At 42.3% G+C, this 20,374-nt stretch overlaps 1 protein-coding gene across 1 annotated transcript in view; it reads left to right on the plus strand.

Moving 5' to 3' along the window:
- Window positions 1-20,374, plus strand: part of TMTC4 (transmembrane O-mannosyltransferase targeting cadherins 4) — a 55,107-nt gene that overhangs the window by 14,690 nt on the left and 20,043 nt on the right. The window contains exons 5-10 of the mRNA XM_016203845.2: window positions 9,723-9,820; window positions 12,933-13,025; window positions 13,254-13,418; window positions 14,205-14,407; window positions 15,716-15,887; window positions 15,974-16,105. Of these exons, the coding sequence (XP_016059331.2) occupies window positions 9,723-9,820; window positions 12,933-13,025; window positions 13,254-13,418; window positions 14,205-14,407; window positions 15,716-15,887; window positions 15,974-16,105 (863 nt within the window). The remainder of the gene's footprint in view (window positions 1-9,722; window positions 9,821-12,932; window positions 13,026-13,253; window positions 13,419-14,204; window positions 14,408-15,715; window positions 15,888-15,973; window positions 16,106-20,374) is intronic.

The following is a 20,374-nucleotide window of genomic DNA, read 5'->3' on the forward strand; positions in this document are numbered from 1 at the left end:
CTGGTGTGGTTCCTTGCAGTCACAGGCAGCCTGTTTAGTCTTTGGAAAATATAAAACGATGGGAGGTTGCCCCTCTACACCTATCCAGGCCTCAGTGTCTTGACCCTGAGAGTTATTTTTGGCCATGGACTTTTGTTTCCTTTCTGCCCTCTGACTGTGTCCACCTGCCCACGCAGGCTTTGAGTTATATATCAGAATGGGTTGAAAACACCCATCCCTCAAGCTTCACTGTCCATCGCCCTGAGTTGGTTTTCACTGCTCTGTTCAGTTCCCACTCATTGTTTTCACAGATGATGCTAGAATGATTGAAATCTGCCTCCCAAGCTTGTTGCAGGTCTGGAGGCGAGAACAACGAGGATTCTTAAGAGAGGGATTTACCCTTAGTTATTAGCTTATTTGGAGGAAGCCCTGGGTCCTACATTCAGGGCAGTTCTCTGTCCCCTCCCCAGAAACGTTCTGTGTCCTGAGCCCTGTGTTCTGTAACCTCAGGATCCAGTATACCGGATACCCAGCCCTGTCCCTTGTTCTGCTCAGCCCGGCACCACTGGGACAGCCTCTTCACTCTCCAGCCACTCTCCTGTCCTCTCCTATCCTTCACCACTCCCAGCCCAGTGCTGATGAAGTCGGGTGGAGCCTTTCCTGGTCTCGACATAGGCACTGTGTTTTCAGTATCTCTTCTGTGTGCCAGATTTTCCATACTCCTTTGGAAACATGCTAAAGTAGAAATTACTTCTTGGTTTATAGATAATAGCTTTCTGGAATAATTTTTAAATATCACGTTAATGTCCAACTTCATAAATACGATGGCTGAGTCTTGTTTAAGAGGAACAAGGTTTTCACAAACTAATAAAACCTTCATAGAGAAGAAGCAGTGAGAACTCTATACACAAAAATAATTCTGGTTAAGGAATTCATGATGAGACGCTTTCCTGATTCTGTTGTACAATGGCATACAGGATTGTCAGTGTTGTTCATTCATTCTCCCACCAATAATTAATCAAACATGAAGGGCCTCCTTTGTACCAGGCCCTGTAGTCAAGGATACAAAAACTGGGAAGACTGTCCATGCCCTTGAAGGGCTCAGAGTCTAGTATAGTTTGATTAAAATAAAGCTTCCATTATTCAGATTGCTCAAGGAACAGAATATTCAGGTTCTGCATACTTCCCTGTTAACTTTTACTCCCTGTAGCCACCTCACAGCAGGCACTCAATAAGTACCCCCTTCTTTTCATGGTGTGTTTATGCAGAATTGATGACTGTGACCTCTGTACTGCTAATTTCTTTGTTTGCCCTGAAATGTACAGTTTATTATTTTATGGAGATATAATTGACATATAACATTGTATTAGTTTTAGGTGTACATCTTAATGATTTGATATATATATGGCAAAATGATCACCATGATAGGTCTAGTTGACATCCATCACCACACAGTTATACATTTTTTTCTTGCGATGAGAACTTTTAAGATTTACTCTCAAATATACAACTTTTTGTTGTATATTTTTTGTAAATACAATATTTACTCTCAAATAAAGCAACTTTCAAATGTACAATACAGTATTAACTGTAGTCACCATGCTGTGCGTTACACCCCCAGAACTTATTTATATTATAACTGGAAGTTTGTACCTTTTTACCACCTTCATTCATACCACTTTCATCCACCCCACCTCCCACCCCACACCTGGGAAGTGCTAATCTGTTCTGTGAGTTTGGTTTTTGTTTTGTTTTGTTTTTAGACTCCTCATTAAAGTGAGATCATACAGTATTTGTTTTCCTCTGTCTGACTTATCTCAGTTAGCATAATGCCCTCAACATCTATTATGTTGTCGCAAATGACAAGATTTCCTTTTTTATGGCTAAATAATATTGTGTATATATGGCACATTTTCTTTATGCTTTTGTCTTTCAATAGACAGATTATTTCCATGTCTTGGCTATTGTGAATAATGCTGCAATGAGCATGGGGGTGCATATGTCATCTCAAGATAGTGGTTTCATTTCCTTTGGATAAATACCATGAAGTAGAATTGCTGGATCATATGGTATTTAATTTTACATTGCTAATTTCTTTTATCTAATTTCTATTAAATTTCCTTGAGTCGAACAGAGAAGAGCCCTTATACTAATAGGCATTAGGTGTATATATTTTCATTTGGACTTTGAGATGTCTTCCATTTCCCCCCATCTAGTCGGTGTGGACTGTACAAAACACCAAGTGGTAGATACATGTCATGGCAATGACGAATTCTTATGCCAGTTGCTCGTGTAGTCCACATGTTTGTAAGTGTTCCACTGAGAATCAAGGCTCTTTCGTGATGGAAGTTCAGTCCAGTATTTATTGGATACAAGTAATAATGCTATTTATTATTTAAACTTATGTTTATAGTGACCTGGCCTTTGTTCTTTTTGGATCTGAACATAAATTCAAAGAAAAGTCTAACATTAGTTGCATATAAACTTGAAGTTCAAGAAAGGTTTTGGCAGAGGAACAGATTTAATACTTTTTATAAGGGAACAAAAAATTGAGTACTCTGAAATTAATGATTTAACTAGTTCAAAAGCTTTTTCAGAGGATACATTTCTTTCTGATAACCTCATTAGCTTTCTTTATAGATGTGATGTCTGTATTATAAATCTTGGGATGATTTTTAACTGCCTGAGTTTATTAACAAGCCATTCTGTACTGACCTCTGGAATCCTGGGGTTTTTATAAAATGAAAAGAAATCTACACAGTTAACATTTGTCTGTGTTTTTTTTTTAAATCCTCACCCAAGGATATTTTTTCCATTGCTTTTTAGAGAGAGTAGAAGGAAGAGAGAGAGAGAGAGAGAGAGAGAGGGAGGGAGGGAGGGAGGGAGGGAGGGAGAGAGGGAAACATTGATGTGAAAGAGACACGTTGATTGGTTGCCTCTCACACTCACCTTACACTGGGGCCGGGGATTGAGCCTCCAACCAACATATGAGCTGTTGATCGGAATCGAACCTGAGATCCTTTAGTGGCTGATGCTCTAACCACTGAGCAAACCGGATAGGGCCTTGTCTGCCTTTTTGTGTGTGTGTGCTTAAATCGAATATCTCCAAGCAAGATCTTTGCAACAGAATCCTGTTTTAAAAAAGAAATTTCCTTATAAAGGAAGCACATGTTTTCTCATAAAAAAAGAAAAACACTAAGATGAAATCGGTGGGTGGTCCGCTTGTTATTATTTCTGAATGCCCAAAACAAGAAGTATTATTCTTATAATATGACATCTTTCCAATATTTATCTCTCTCTTAAAGCCTCATATTTCGGATTGGGTACACAATCTCTCTGTACGATAAACTTGCTAGAATAGCCAAAGCAATTTTTCTAAATTAATACCTTAAAATACTTGTTTCATGGGAGTGAGAACTAATAAGAGAAATTTAATTAGCCTCATTTATAGTGGGGAGGAGAGATTCTTTTCAGGAGGAAAATGAATTTGCTACATAATTAGAACAACCATTTTAAATCCTAATCCATTATAAAAGACGAGATCTTAAATCTCAGTTGTTTTAAATGTTTGAACTGTTATTTGCTATATCGCTCTCCTTATCATAGTTCAGGCAGCCAAAATAGAATAACTCTTACTCTTGGGATAGCATTTCCTCATATTTTTGTTCTGATTTAAAACATCTCTTTTTCTTTGACTTAGAATCATGCCAGCTTTAAAAAAAAAAAAAAGGCCATTGAGTAACTCACATAGAGTAGGACCCTTGTTTCCGGACCTGGGGCCCCTGCCGAGTGAACTGTGACAGCGGTTTTCACGCGCGTTCTCTCTTCTCTGCCTGCGTGCGCCTTTGGTTTGTGCACGGCTCGCTTTCCCCGCGACGCTCCTGTGTGTCGGAGCGGCAGCGTCTAACTCCTCTCATTCTGGGGGAAGCGCTGCTTAGTTGGCTCCAACTTTTGGACCGAGAATCTGATGCTCATTGTGTCGCTCTGGCAGAGAGAGTGGGGGCCACCTGTCAGGGTGGCATGGTTCCCACACGCAGCACGAGGTGCCAGTTTCAAGGCGGCGGAGATGCCAGGCATTGAGTGGTGAAGAGGGTGGCTCGTATAATGCGATGCTTTTTCTGAAAGATCTTCCCACTGGAAAACAGTGCCAAATCCGAGGCACGTGCTTCATTAAATGGATCACATCTGTTGGCACTTGTGGGTGTTAGCCCTGACAAGTGTCTTCTATTAGTGCGTTTTTGTGTGTTTTTTCCCCCCTGTGCTCCCTGCACTCCGTTAATCTTTGCCTCCATTTACCTAAGCGATTGAATTGTCTTAGATGATAGAGGCATACACAGAAACAAGGAAATTGTTTTCTAGGTCTGTCTTTCTTAAGTTCTGGATCGTAAACTGTTGGTGTTTCCTAATGCTGCATAATTATCTTAGAGCAAGTTGTCTTCTTAAGTGATAAGAGATGTCTCATGGTGTAAAAATTGTTTTTTCTTTCCTCCTGGGTCATTGGTAGTACTTAAAATTTAGCAGACTGAATGGAGGTGAGATGGAGAACTCTAGGTAAAGGTAACATTCTGAGGCCCAGCCGACCATGGCTCAGCGGTTGAGCATCAACCTAGGATCCAGGAGGTGGCAGTTCAATTCCTGGTCAGAGCACATGCCCGGGTTGTGGGTTCGATCCCCAGTCAGGGGTGTGCAGGAGGCAGCCAATCAATGATGACCCTTTCACCATTGATGTTTCAACTCTCTCTCTCTCTCTCCCTCTCCCTTCCTCTCTCTGGAATCAATAAAGATATATATATATATTTTTTAAAAAGTAATATCCTGAGATGCTTACATAGAGCTATGCACCAGCTAGAATTCCCTTTTGGGGGAAGATTTATTTAAATAAAAATATTCATAAATGCAACTACACTGGAGATGACATCTGCCTCTCTGGATTTATTTGCCTCTCAGGATTTATTTGGATTGTTTTTAACAGTTACTTCCAGATTTAAAGTTAAAATAGTCAATTTTTCCTATGCCTTTTTAATATTCCTTATGTAATTTTTTAAAAATATAATTTATTTTTTAAAAAGAATCTCTCACACAGTAGAGTTTTCCATTGTGAGAAGTTTCAAAGACTAAATTAAAAGTGAAAAGATTTGACTTTTGGCTGTATTTGTTCACATTAAACAAGTTGTTAACTTTTGGTATTAAATTACATCCCATAATTGCCTAATAAATATGATAATTAAATAAAACTTCTGGTAGACATGGAAATAAATGAAACTACTGATTGAATAGATATTTATTGAGTGTCAATTATATGCAAGATGGCCTAGCATTATTTGTTTCAGTTGTCTTACTAAAATGCTCAAACTTGGAAATAAATGATTGGTTTGCATTAGTCACTAAGTAAGAACATAGTCACAAAAACACCAATTCCAAATTCATCTCAATTATGCTGTATATTGGCAATTATTAGCATTAGTTGACTCAAAGAAAATCTTAATTTGGGGAATTACATGGGTAAGCTATACTACAGCAGGTGTCTACAAACACTTGCTGCTTGCTAATGGTTGTTAGCAAATGCCCAAAGAAAATAAGTTCCCATAAATATGTAAATACTTAAATGTAATCATGTTTAATTTTACGGGGTTTTGTTGTTTTTGTGGCTCATAATTGTGATATTTTGGTATTATATACATGTAAGGATAATTCATTATTGCAAGTAAAATTATCCTTAGTTTGCTTGATGGAACTAAACATTCCAATATATAATGGTTTTCAGTAAAGAGAATTTGGCTTCTGGGCACTGTTCCACCTGGAGAGATGCGGATCTAGGGCAGAGCCAAGACCTAAGGTTTAGAAGGCAAGTGTGGGCTCACTCTAAGAGAGAAGATTCTAACAGCCAAAAGTTTAACAACGAAATGGGCTGTGGTACAAAGTTAATACCCATCTCCAAGTTACTGAAGTGAAGGCCACGTGGCCCCCTGCTGGAAGCCTTATGGAAAGGATTCCAACATTTCTATCACTGCAAAAGAGGTTATTGCACAACCTCTGAGAAGCACTACTCCAGCTTTTACTACGCTGTGGTTCTATGATTTGTGGGCTTAGTGCTCCTTTTGGTAGATAGTGGACGGTTATTTCATTGCCTTTCCAGAGTCAGGCAGATGCCGCAGATTCCATCAATAAAAATTTAAGTTGCTCTTACAGGCCAGGCATGGTGGTGGGAATGGTTGTAAGCAAGCTTCCTGTCTAGAGTGATGCTTCTCCACCTTAAGCTGCATCAGAATCACCTGGAGGCCTGGTTAAAGGGCTGATTGCTGGGCTCCACCCTCCAGTTTCTGGTTCTGCAGGTCTGGGTGGGGCCTGAGAGTCTGTTTCTAACAGGATCCAAAGGCAGGTCCATGGACCACACATTGTGGGTAGCACTGGTTTTAGGGCACTGGTCTCACTTCTTTTACCCCCATCCCTGGGACATTTGGCAAAGTCTGAGATGTTTTTGCTTTTCACAGCTGAGGGCTGGGAATATTCCTGGCATCTAATGGGGAGAAGCTAGGGGTCCTACTACATGTCCTGCAATGCACAGGGCAGCCAGCACAACAAGGAACTAACCAGCTCAAATAGTGAGGTTGGGAGACCCCCATCTAGGGGAAAATTAAGATAATCAAGTATTTGTAATAAACTGTGTAAAGAATGTAGTGAAAGACTGTGATAAGAGCAATGTGGGGTGCTACAGTTGGGCCTGACAATCTAGGGTGTCAACTAGCAACACCGAGGTACGTGAGACAGACTCTGTTCTCAGGGGCACCAGACATGCACACAGTAGGCTCATTCGCTGTTCTAACTGTGGAGTAAAACTAGCGAATTGAGAAAGGAGGCTGCCCAGGAGGGCCAGGTGGGGTTTCACAGCTTAAGTGACATTTGACAGCTGTGTAAAATGGATTGGGTTTTGCCAGGGGTATTGTAGCCAAAGAGAATGGAGCACACAAAGCAAAGTGAGAGCATGTGGGCCAGTGGGCCTGCAATACAGGCCCAGAAAAGCCAGAGAGGTCTTGCGAAGCCAGGTCAGCAAAGCCTTAAATGCCGTTATTTTCACAAGGGTCACCTTTATTCTGCAGGCAACAGGAAGGATTAAAAAGGCTTAAAACAGGAGTGTTCATTGTGTTTTATGAGACAGTGGAATCCAAATTAATGAGGCTTTGCTTTTGATCAGTTGGCCTTGTGGAAAGCCTTAAAGTGCCTCAACTATAAAAGTTAAATAACATGTTCTTGTATTATATCTATTCTGACTCTTTGTACATTAAACCTGGAAATCTGACTTACAGAGATGGCCAAGAAAAGCTGAAAAGTTCAGAAAATATTAGCCTGTGCATCCTTTCTGCTTGATTCCCAAATGTCTCCTGTTACCAGAACTTGTTTGTGAATGAGGACATTTCCCAGTGAATGGACTGGGCCCTCGGGCAGCCTGGAAGTGCCAGAGCAGGTGTTGGTCACTTGGGGGAGGGGGGGTTAGTCCTGCTGACAGTTCTCTCAGCTGGGTGAAGACCCTCCTTTTCTTGAGAGGAGTCACCCCCAGCACTAGAGTGTGTGAAGTTAGGAGGGCCTCCCACTCCAGAGCCCATGGCTCTTCCTGGATAGGAAGCCTGGGTGTCCTTTAGGGCTTCTGTCCTGGGACTTTGCTGATTAGTTCTTAAATATTCACAGGGCTTTTTATATCACTTCATTCAGAATCTGCATCATACACTCACAGGCCAAATGCACTCTTGTTGGTTTCACTATCTCTTCTCCCCTTCCCTCTCCCCTCTCCCCTCTCCCCTCTCCCCTCTCCCCTCTCCCCTCTCCCCTCTCCCTTCTCCCCTCTCCCCTCTTCCTCCCTCTCTTTTCTCCTTCTCACCTTCCCTCTCTCCCCAAACACTGAATTGTTGGTTTCCTGATCAAGCAATTTAATGAGAGCCAGAGTCTTTCTTTTCAGTGCATGATGAGCTTGGTGCATTTTTCTGACAAGGTGACTGAGCAGCCACTGCCTTGACCACTGCTTCAAAACCCCACTGGAAATCCATCTCCTTGGAAGCTGGGCCAGTTTTGCCGATTCATCTGCAACAAACATTTATTGAATGCTTCCTGTGGTCCCAGCAGCATACCAAGTGATTTTGTTAAATGTGTGGTTTTTAACGCATGCACATAGTTATGAAAATTTTAAAGGTTATACAATGAAAAGTAAGACTTCCTCCCCTACCCAAATTTTCCTACTTAAAACTGTTCAGAAACTAATATAGTTGGTTTCTTCTGTTTTCCAGAGAGATGTTTTGCATTTACAAGCATATTTATTTAATTGTTAACATAGATGTTCAGATACTTGTATATAATTTTTCCCTCTCAAATGAGGAATATATAGTTAATTATACAGTTGATGTTGCCCGAATTTTATAGATGATGTCACTGAGATGGTGAGTGTAAGTAACTTGCTCAGGGTCACATAGTAGATGCAGAGCTGGAATTTAGAGCAGGGGCCTTGGTTTTAAGCAAAACCGAACCAAGATTCATAGGCACCCCGGGCAAGCTAATGATTTTGTCTTCCAGGCAGGTTGACTTTGCCCCACTTCAAAGGTGTGTCTTTTTAGATGTTTGCTCACTGCCTAACTAGATGAGGAGGTGAGGGCCTCTCAAAGGAAGAACAGAGATGAGCACCACCTTTTTCCTTTCCTCCCTGCCCAAGCAGGTCAGCTCTGGCCCCCGAATTGCAGATACCTCCCACCCACCAGTGTATAGCTAAACCCTCCCTTCTCAGAAGGCAGGTTAGGGAGCATGGCTTATTACTCCAGCTCAGCCCCACTCAGGCTTCTTACTACAGCATTCACATTCCTGTGATGTTTTGTCTTCCTGTGGATGCTTGAGTTCCCATGCTGGCCTGTGCCTTCACCTGCCCCAGGTGCTAGGTGGATGCCAGCCCTCGGTCAGTGGTCCTGCACCTTCACAGGTCAGAGCCATTCCACACTGGGAGCAGAGCAGACCCATTCTACACCGCCTAAGGCTCAAAGAGCTCAGACTTCTATCCCAGGAGCAGTAGGGACTCTCAGAACTGCTCAGGCATTGCCATCGCTCCTATCCTTGTGACAGCAGCAGTAACTGCTGAGGTCTTTGTACAACCAGATACAGTGCTTATGCTCTCAGTGAGAGTTCTAAACATAACTTGTCAGAATGGCCATTATGTGATTGGCAGGTTGGGAAGAAGGAGCTTGCCACCTGGGGACTGTGAGATGAGATGTGTCTGTGGCCAGAGCTTTGTTATAATGCCTCCCAAAGGCTTGGTGCCTGCTAGGGTAAGCCTTGAGGTGCAACATGTGTACCTTTTAGAGGGTGTTGTCTAACAGAAATGCAGGGGTCTGACACTCAACCACAGAGAAATACTGTCAGAAGACCAAACTGGTAGTGTTGTTTTTAAAATATATCTTTATTGATTTCAGAGAGAGGAAGGGAGAGGGAGATAGAAACATCAGTGATGAGAGAGTCATTGATTGGCTACCTCCTGCACACCCCCCACTGGGGATAGAGACCACAACCTGGGCATGTGCCCTGACTGGGAATCGAACCTCGATCTCCTAGATCATAGGTCAATGCTCAACCACTGAGCCACACTGGCCAGGCCCTAACTGGCTTTAAATTGTGGCTATTTAGTGTGCATGCTTAGAATTTTAGTTCCTGGTGCTAACAAGACTGAGCTGTGTTGTGTGACTTTTATGATTGTCATTTCTCTTAATTGGCAGGTAACAAGGAAGGAACACATTCTACATTCTGGGTGTTGCTGAGTATCCTTCTGGGAGCTGTGGCCATGCTGTGCAAAGAGCAAGGGATCACTGTGCTGGTAAGACCTGAGACACAATCAGGGCCTACTCTGAATGTACCCTTTCCCCTCCTGCAGAGACAGATTGAGCTGGCCCTGCCTGTGTGACCTCCTCTCTTGCACCTCATTGCTGGCCTACAGTTATAGTCATTTCTGGACCAATTAGTTGTGCTCTCACAATGCTGGTGTTTCATATAGGAATTGACTGTCTCAACTGATGATCACTAGCAACTGGTGGAAATGGGGAGCGTGAAGTTCTTAAAGAGTGGTGATTAGTTCTCGTGGAGAGGTCCCGTAGAAAAAGATGAAAGAATGGTTTGAGTTTTCTTGGATGCTCTCATATTTCAGCAGTCCTGAATACAACAGTGGACTGGCCCCATTAATGCTTCTGTTCCTGATTAAACAACTATTGAGTGTATGTCTTGTTATACTTGGCTTCAACTGGAAATGTGAAAGAGGAGAGGAGAGGCCTTTGAAGAGGAGAGGCACACACCTCCTATGTCTGATCTGAATTGAAGCCCCAGGAAGGGAGAGGCATTGAAATCCTCTCTCCTTTTTTCTCTGTTCTTGCCAATTTTCTGCCTTACATTATTAGAAGGAAATCTAGAAATTAGAGATGTGAGCAGAAGTAGAGAAATGGAAAACAAAGATGTTCAGGATGTGAATGGCCCATGTAGGAATACCTTGGGAAAGAAAGGGCAGCCAGAGCCATTTGGGGTTTGACACAAGTGAAGGCAAAGATCAGTGGTTTCATTGGACTTGATCTATAATGTTGAAGTTAGCTAGCTAAAAGATGGTGTAAAAAGAATTACTGTGCGAAGATCCTTGAATTTCACAAGTTATTCTATAAAAGTTTGCTCCAAACCAGAGTTTCTCAACTTTGCTATTAACATTTAGGGCTGTCTCTCTTTTCTTATGGAGGGCTGTCCTGTGCTCTGTAGGATGTTTAGTAGCAGCATCCCTGGCCTCCACTCACTAGATGCCAGAGGACTCTCTCTGTTGTGATGATATTGCCAAGCATTTCCCGAGGGACAAAATCATCTTCTTGAGAACCACTGCTCTGAACCCTTGCTCCTCAAAATATAGTTTGGGGACCAGTAGCATCAGCATCACCTGGGTACTTATTAGAAATTTAGGGTTTCAGACACCACCCCATGGCTGCTGAATCAGAATCTCTATTTAACAAGGTCCCATGGTGATTCCCATTAACATTGAAATTTATGTGAAGAAAGATATGGTATAATTTAGCTGTTTTCAAAAATTTGATTAAATGGGAAGGAGGAGGGAGGGAAACTTGTGTTTGGCTCAGTCCTCATGATGGCACGACCCCATCACCCCTTGGTGACTGTCCTACAGCTCTCAGGCAGAAAAACAATTGGTATAAAAAGACAGTGATGGCAACAGCTCAACAGGGAGCTTCTGCCTTCTAGAAAACAGTTGGCAGCCAGGCAGAAATGGTCTTCTGTGACCTACTAAAATCAAGTATCGCATGGGTGAATAAAATCAGGATTCTTTGAAATGATTAACCCAGCGCTGGCCCGTGTTTTTGGATAATTAGTGGCTCCCAGCATTTCTGGGAGAGGGTTAAGTAGGAATGTCATCCCCGCTCTGAAAACTACAAATTACCACTGGCTTCTGATGATTTATGAACTTCTTGGACACAAAGCCCCATGTTAAAAAGAGCCAAGTCATCTGGAGGAGTGTTATCCAAACACATTGTGTATATTCTGGCTACTTTATCCAGATTGGGCACAGGGCTCTGTGAGGTGACGTTTTCTGCTGCAGCAACACCTATGGTAAGTCCATTGAAGGGTAGACAATAGAATTCAAGGCTCATCTAGCCGTTAGCCTGTAACTACAGGTGTAATAGCTGCAAAAGCAGCCCTCACCTGCCAGGAAGAAACTGTCACGGTGGTATTGGAAGCTGTTAGCATAGGTGGAGCTACAGTGTCACATGCTCAAAACCCAGTGGCATCACGGAATTGAAGTTTTTATCATTCATCTAACTGTTGTGGACAGAGGTGACTGTCCTCCATATAGTTACCCAGGCTGGCGGAGCCTCTGCCATCTTTAGCTTGTAGTTCCCTAAAGTCGCCTTGATCATCCCATCCATCGTCTCCATCACAGCCAGCTGGAAGGGGAAGCCGAGTGGTACAGCATGACCAGGTTTATAACCAAACCTCCCAGATGGAGCATTATCACTTCTACCCACATTCCATAGGCTGGAACTCAGTCACATGGCCACACGTAACCGCAGGGGAGGCTGGGACATGCAGCCTGACTGTGTGCTCAGCGAGAACAGAAAGCTGGGCCCTGGCCGGTGAGACTGGTTGGAGCATTGTCCTGTGCACTGAAACGTTGCCAGCTCAGTTCCTGGTCAGGGCACATAACTACGTTCGGGGTTCAATCCCAGCTGGGAGCGTATATGGGAGGCAACCGATAGATGTCTGTGTGTGTGTGTGTGTGTGTGTGTGTGTGTGTGTGTGTGTCTCTCTCCCTTCCTCCCTTTCTCCCCCTTCCCTGTCTAAAATCAGTAAAACATATCCTCATGTGAGGATTTAAAAAAAAGAATAGAAAGTTGGTAGACAATTAGGAGTCTGAAGCTGAGAGACCTCCAGTGGCCCATCAGAGACCATTGTATGTGTTCTATTCCTGCTTCTGCTACACTTGCTGAAGTCAGTCAGGACTTGAGGTTCCTGGGGTGTAATTACTTATGTGGCTGGGTTTTTTAGGTTGATGGCTACCTTGATGTTTTTAGGCCTAATAACTGCCCATGTAACCGCTCTGTTATATCAACTAAGGGACCGTCTTATAGTAAAGGGGAAAAAAGAGAAGGAAGGACCTCTGAGGAAGTCCAAATCTAGCTATCCCAAATTTTATAGTACTCTAACATGACGACTATGAAATTATGACTAACAGGAATTTACTAGATAATAAACTTGATGTGATACATTACTATGAGCTAATTTCATAGAAACAATGGTGGGTTTTTTTAGGTGCTGAAGAGGTCCTCTGTAATTATCTAATCCACTACATTCCTTACCTAGATTTGGCACTAAAATTGTACAGTATAATTGCTCCCTAATCAGAGTTAGGCTCTCGCATCATTGATTGCCTTGTTTTGCTTCCTTAGGGTTTAAATGCAGTCTTTGACATCTTGGTGATAGGCAAATTAAATGTTCTGGAAATTGTCCAGAAGGTACTACATAAGGACAAGTCATTAGAGGTGAGTATGTACTTTTGTCTCCAGCCCTGACATGGAAAATGTCAAGTACCAGCTGATTTAAAATGCCATTTTCAAAGTACTTCTTGCAATTTTGAATTCTAAAATAGCCAGCCTTTTAAAGCCCAGTGTCAACACAGTTCAGGTTGAATTGCTGCACAATTGCACCTGGCTTGGCCACACTTTTATTTGAAAATCTGTGACATCAGGGGCTTTGCGGTATCTTTTCAGAACATTGCTGTGCTCAGAAATGGGGGCCTCCTCTTTAGAATGACCCTCCTGGCCTTGGGGGGAGCAGGGGTGCTGTACGTGCGCTGGAAAATCATGGGCACCGGCCCGCCGCCATTCACTGAGGTGGACAACCCCGCCTCCTTTGCCGACAGCATGTTGGTCAGGGTGAGTTCTGAGTGTGTCCACCCAATTCCCAGGTCCTTCATCCCTCCTCTTCATCTCACTCCCACCACACCCACAAAATCCCTAATAAATTGAACACCTCCGTGTTTGTTTGCTATCATGAAGGATATTCTAGGATGAAACCAGGCTTTTATTAGGAGATTGAGCAGGTAGAAGCCCCTTGTATTTCCAGTCTAATCAAAATTAAAGAGTGGCTCTTTCTAAAATCAGGTTTCTTGCCAGCCTCATTAGTATCTCCTAACCCCGTGACTTTTGTTATAAAGGGAATTGGCATGCAGGGTTAAGATAAAACACAGCAATATCAGTGGTATCTTTAAAAGTCTAATGGTGTCAAGACTCTCTTTATTGCAAAGGTTTGCTTTTTCCAAAGGCAAAGGTGTCAGTTCTTAGCACTGCATTTCAGAGAAACGGAAATCAAGAGACCCACCACAGAATCCTAAGCACATAGGTGACCCCTGGGCCTCAGATTTCATGGGTCACAGACTTCGGGCATCACTAAGTAAATGGGACATAGTCTGACCAGAAATATAACAAGTATATAGCAGAGTCTGGTGTCTATGCTGTATTTTTCTCTATTAAAATCTGAACGCACTTAATAAATTTCAAATTATAGCCCCACGTCCATTGTCGAAAGTGGCAACATGTTATTTTCTACAACTGCTCTCCTTGAACAGAAGCATACGGATGCCACGGAAGTGGAGTTAGGATACATACAGATTTTTTCAAGTTTAGCATTAAATAAATGTTTGTTTTCCTTTTGACTGACAGGCCATAAACTATAATTACTACTATTCATTGAATGCCTGGCTGCTGCTGTGCCCCTGGTGGCTGTGTTTTGATTGGTCAATGGGCTGCATCCCCCTCATTAAGTCCGTTGGTGACTGGAGGGTAATTGCACTTGCAGCACTCTGGTTCTGCCTAATTGGCCTAATATGCCAAGCCCTCTGCTCTGAAGACAGTCACAGGAGAAGGTAAGAGACAGTGCTGAATTTTAACTTCCACACTGGCTTGAGTCAGAAGCATTTTGCTAAATCCAGCGCTGATCGCTTTCACGATTTTGTGGAAGTCATGTCTAAGGGCACTTATTTCCAATACATATTTATGACTAGGACGAGTTCTCCCATTTGGAATCCATCCCTGGCTCTGACTAGTGGGGAGGGAGCTTGGAGGAAGGGGGTATGGATGACTGCTTTATCTCCCCCTCCTCCTTTCCCCCCCAAAGTAGCATTTCGAGATCTTTTCTCGGCAGGTGGTAAAGAGTAATTTATGGTCAGAACAGAGAGTGTAATTGATGTGTGTTGTGCCCGTTATTTCACAGCCCTCCCTTCAGAACACCCTGGTGGAGGCAATAGCGATTCCTTCTGTTGTTTGGTACAAAATAAGCGGCGGCCCCAAAGAGACTATTCTTTCTCACTAAAAAGGGGGGGGGGGAAGGGTTATTGAGAAAATAATTAAAGGAAAAACAAATGTGTTTCATGAGAAAGAAAACTATTTAAGATTATTTCCTTTGCACATAGTGTTTATGGAATTCGATTAAGTAATTTCTCAAAATAAATTAAGTTTCACGTTTACCTGTGTTTTAAATTGGCTCATAATTCTAAAGGGCAACAAACTTTTGTCCCAGTTCACTTATACATGGGCAGTTAGATTTTATTTTTAAAATACTGTTGGCACAGGGTCCAGGAAGGAACCACCAAATTTTACCTAGTTTCCCAATCCATCCTCTGTGTCATAAGGGACATTAGAAATGAAGTGATTCATTACACAGCCTTCTTCTACGTGACTGAAATGTGTGGTGGTGTAGCCCCCAAAATGATACTAGTTTATTTCAGATTTTATAAAGTTTAAACTAGTTAAGTATTACTATACCTGTTAAGTTTGTGGGGTTTTTTTTTTCCCCCTGTGAAAACTATGTTAGACTAATTGGGGCCAATATCCACTAGGCTATTCACTGCCTACATGGTTGGAGGTGAGTTAGGAGTAGAAGAATTAATAAGGCCTCACAAATGTAGTCATTCTGACCTCACTGATGTGAATTGTGCGACTTGTAAATTTTGTCCTATGCCTGATGCTAAGTGCCTCAGTAAGATTTTTATGTCTTATTCTAATACCGCCAGGCTGAACCCTCTCTAGGCATGACAACATTTGCTGTGGCCGATACCTTTCCTCAGTTGGTAATACGGGGGAGAGAGAGGCCTTTATTATTATTTTAATGTTGAGTAGCACATTTTTCTTGAGAAGTCTAACAATCGCCATTTTAAGTACTTCCCATTTTCCAGGATCCTTACGCTGGGCCTGGGATTCTTCATTATCCCATTTCTTCCTGCAAGTAATTTGTTCTTCCGAGTGGGCTTTGTGGTGGCCGAGAGAGTCCTCTACCTCCCCAGCGCTGGGTACTGCATGCTGCTGACGTTCGGATTTGGAGCTCTCAGTAGACACGCGAAGAGAAAGGTACTGGCCAGGAGGGTTGCCTTCCTAACCGGGGCGGTCGGACGGATTTTCCTCATGACATTTACCATGTCTCTCTGTTCTTAAAGAAACTAATCGCCGCTCTGGTACTGGGAATCCTGTTCATAAACACTCTGAGATGCATAATTCGCAGCGGCGAGTGGCGGAGTGAAGAACAGCTTTTTAGAAGCGCCCTGTCTGTGTGCCCTCTCAATGCTAAGGTGTGTTGGCTGCCCTGTTTCTTTAGAAAGATGTTACTGGGAAATGTTTGAAGTTCAACAGCTGAATAAGAAGAATGTTTGCCTTCATACAGAATCTAGCATAATTTTGGGTTTTTCTTTTTTTAAAGTTTTTTATATGTTTTTATTGATTTTGAGAGAGAGAGAGAGAGGAAGAGAGAGGAAGAAAGAGAAACACTGATGAGAGAGAAGCATCGATTGGCTGCCTCCTGCACATCCCCTACTGAGGATGGAGCCCCCAAACCGGGCATGTGCCTTGACTAGGAAGTGACCCTACAACCTCTAGGTGTATGGGACCATGCTCAATCAACTGAGCCACACCAGCTTGGGCCTGCCTGCCTGCCTTCTTTCCTTCCTTCCTTTTTTTTTTTTTTTGGTTGTTATTTTGATAAAATTTATTAAAATTCCAGTTAGCCCAAATAATTCAAAGGGAATTATTGAAACCAGACAATGCCAGTGAAACGGGAGATTACTTAAATAAAGTTCTACCCATCTTCCAGTCAGTCTAATCACCCTTTGACGTGGTGGCAGGCCAGCTAACACCACATATCCAGTCTGGGGCTGGGGAGGCCCACAGTCAAAGCATTCAGAGCACACTTTTCAAAATATATGCTCTGGCCATAGCATTAGCCTCCAAGCCATAATTCAAAGATGATCATACCTACAAATGGACAATAATTTGACCCAGGAAGCTGAGACTGTGCCATGCAGTGTGCAGTAGTGCACATTTATATCACCTGCGGTTCCTCTACTTGTTTTTCCTTCTGTTAGATTACATGAAAATAAATGTGTAGACTTCAAACTTGGCAGTATTTTTGTTGAAGCAGTCTGGTAGGAATTTTTTCACTTGGATTCTTCATGAATCCAAGCTCTTTGCTTTACCGGCTCTGCCTCTTTGGACAAAAGTAAACTTTTTTGAACTTTCAGTGCCCTTATCTATAAGGGGGCCAATGATGCCTGTCTCCTGGGTTTATGGTGAGGCCTTAATGAAACATGGCATCTGAGGTGGCCTCACATGGTAGTTAGAACATAGTAGGTGCTCAAAAAATGTTAGCTTTCTTAGGCTCATTTCAATTTTGGTTTTCAAATTAAATTACAAGAAGGGAATGTTACTTGCTCCAAATGGGATGCCAAGGGGTTAGGTTAGAAGAATTTCTGTTAATATAGATCTTTATTATTGCTGAATAATGGTTCATTCTCTCTTGGGTCATCAGAATTGGAACTTCCTAGGATGCTCCAAATGAATCCTCAGGGGGAGAAAAAAAGAGCGCTCTGCAGTTCTATCTCAGTTTTACGTTCTATATTTAAGAAAAAGCAATGATTTCAGGTAAAATGATATGAATAAATCTAATGAATAGTTAACATCTTATGGTGACCTTGAAGCAAAGAATAGTATAAAAGGTACTGACTCCTTTTTCTTGGATTAAAAAACGTTGTTCAGCCTGGCTAGTGTGGTTCAATTGGTTGAGTTGGTCCAGTTGGTGCAGTTGGTCCCAGGCACCAAGAGGCTGCCAGTTTGGTTCCCAGTCAGGGCACCTGCCTGGATTGTGGGCTCGATCCCCAGTAGCGGGTGTGCAGGAGGCACCCGATCAGTGATTCTCTCTCATCACTGATGTTTCTCTCTCTCTCTGTCCCTCGCCCTTCCATTCTCTCCAAAACCAATAAAAACATATATTTTTTAAAAGTGTCGTTCATTTTTTTGTAGTTAAGAGACTTAGATAAAAGAGTGAACTACTTCAAACATCGTTAATTTGATTTGCTGGCCTATCCATTTATTTTGTGCTATTAAAAGTAAATTGCCTATGATTCAATTTTATAAATGTTAATAGATTTGCTCTATTTTTACTTTTGAGTTTGAATAGCAGTAATTGTGCCTTTTACTTATATAGTTCTTCCTTGTAAGGAACTCAGATTTCTTTGTAGTGGCTCTGTAATTAATCTCCACTATCCTCCCTTTAAGGATTTTAGAGAGAGGGTATTATTTTTTATTTTATTTGTACAAATGGGAGAAAGTGAGGCATAGAAAAATGTAAATGAAGTTATCTAGCTTAGTAATCCAGGTGGCTAGATAGAGAGCTGGTATGATACGGGGCCCAAGTTACTCTAGTAAATGGGGGAGGGAGAAGATGGGACATGTGTGATTTTGAGCTTTTCTGTCTGTCCTAGTAATGTGATTTCATATGTTGTAGGCTAGAAAACATAGGGCGTGCCCACATGGGCACACACACCATTATTATATGTCACTGTGCATAGTTTTCTTTCTTTAATTTAAAACATATATACTTAGGAGACCTCATCTTCAAAATGGACCTGGCAGTGATAGTCCTTTCTAAGAACTTTTTCAGTGATGCCATTCAGTATGAGCATAGTAGAGATTTTTTTTTTCTTTCCAATATAAATTGAAATGTTATAAAATTGTCTTTACTTTCTTTTTTTTTTTTTTAGAAAAAAAGCTAGGTTGATTTCAAAGCAGAAATCTCATTTAGGAAGACACTGGTTTCCTTCAACTCCGTTACAGGAGACACATTTATTGTACTGCTATCCACTTTATGTTGTTGAATATTAAGTAAGCAGTTGACACCTGGCCCTAGTTTAGGCCCAGATTTACAAATGGACGCTCCTCTTTCTCAAAAGATTGCAATATCCAGATAGGTAGTACCAGTGCCTGGACTGCGTTTGAATTACCCGCAATGCCTTGCATATGGTATGCGCTCAGTGATTGAATTGAGCCAAATGGAAATTAAATTCCTTGAGCCTACTTTGGTGAAATACCAAGTATCTAATTATATTGATAATCATTTTTAGTTTTTAAGGCTTTAAAGTACATGCCACTTTGTATCAACTCTGGGATACATTTCTCAATTCTTTCAATAATGAAAAGGATCATATGCCACGATTAGGCATTTCCTTAAGGAGTGACCCAGGATAGATTATAGAACATTCATGTACTTAAAAGATTTTAAGTTTAACATCAACCGTTGGCCCAGCCAGGTGTGGCTCAGCGGTTGAGCGTCCACCTAGGATCCAGGCGATCGGGTTTCGATTCCCGGTCAGGGCACATGCCCGGGTTGCGGCCCTATCTCCAGTTGGGGGCGTGCAGGAGGCGGCCAGTCAATGACTCTCATCATTGATGTTTCTCTCTCTCTCTCCCTCTCCTTTCCTCTCTCTGAAATCAATAAAGATATATTTAAAAAAAAAAAAAAAATCGACCGTTGGCAGAATATTTGAAATGAACTGGTCTTCGAGCTGGTGTTAAACGTGCTTCCATCCTTGCCGCTTTCACGTCCTTTACATTTACGTGTCACGGGGATACAGTGGTGGATTTTATCTGTGGCTTCTATGCTGCTTCATTGCCTCAGCCCACAGATCACAAAGGCTGGAGGGAAGCTTAAGAATAAATAGGCTTTTTCAATCATTTACCTTCCTTGGAAACAAAAATGATGTGTTCCTTAAACACACTTTTAAGTAAACTGTGTCAGCGTTATTTGGTTTTGTTTTTTTGTGGGTGTTTGGTTTTTTTTACAGCGGGTTATCTAGGCAGCTGTTCTCTGTTCCAACACTTCCCTCCACATAACCAGAGGATAAGGCTGCCCTCTGGGCGACCTTTTTGCCAGTTCTTCATTCCGGACAGCTTGCCTTCCAGGGCTGCGTCGGGTTTTTAACTAGTCCCATTGAAACAGATGCAGCCTGAGTTTCCAGAGTGCCCTTCCTGCCTCCCCCTATCCTCTGGTGTGTGGTGTTTGGTGTCTATCAGAGGATGTCTGACAGAACACTGTCTGTGCTGCAGAGGGCACTTGAACTCTTTGTTTGAGCTTTTTATTGAGAAAACAGAATTTCCCCACAACAAAGGAAAGCAGCGGGAGCTCAGGGGCGGAAGGGGTGGGAGTGCTGTGTTGCAGTCTGCCACAGAGCTGTGTTTGTATTCTGGGGGCCACGAGCGCTTCGCTCACAGATTGGATTCTCCAGATTTCGTTCTTTTGTGTGTGAAGTAACACCTCCCAGCTCGGGTTGGGGGAGGCACAAAATCAAACCATGTAGAGCATACTTTTCGAAACATGTGGCTGACCATAGCATTAACTAGCCTCCAAGCTGTGATTTGCAGATGATAATACCTACAAATGGACAGTGGTTTGGTTCCAGAAGTTTAAACTATGCAGTGTGTGTGCAATAGTACACATTCCTGTCACCCGTGGTATCCCTGCTTGTGATTGCTGTTGTTAGATTAGGTAAAAATAAATGTGTGGACTTTAA

This window comes from Miniopterus natalensis, chromosome 2 (genome assembly GCF_054644295.1).
Source record: "Miniopterus natalensis isolate mMinNat1 chromosome 2, mMinNat1.hap1, whole genome shotgun sequence".
Lineage (NCBI taxonomy): Eukaryota > Metazoa > Chordata > Mammalia > Chiroptera > Miniopteridae > Miniopterus > Miniopterus natalensis.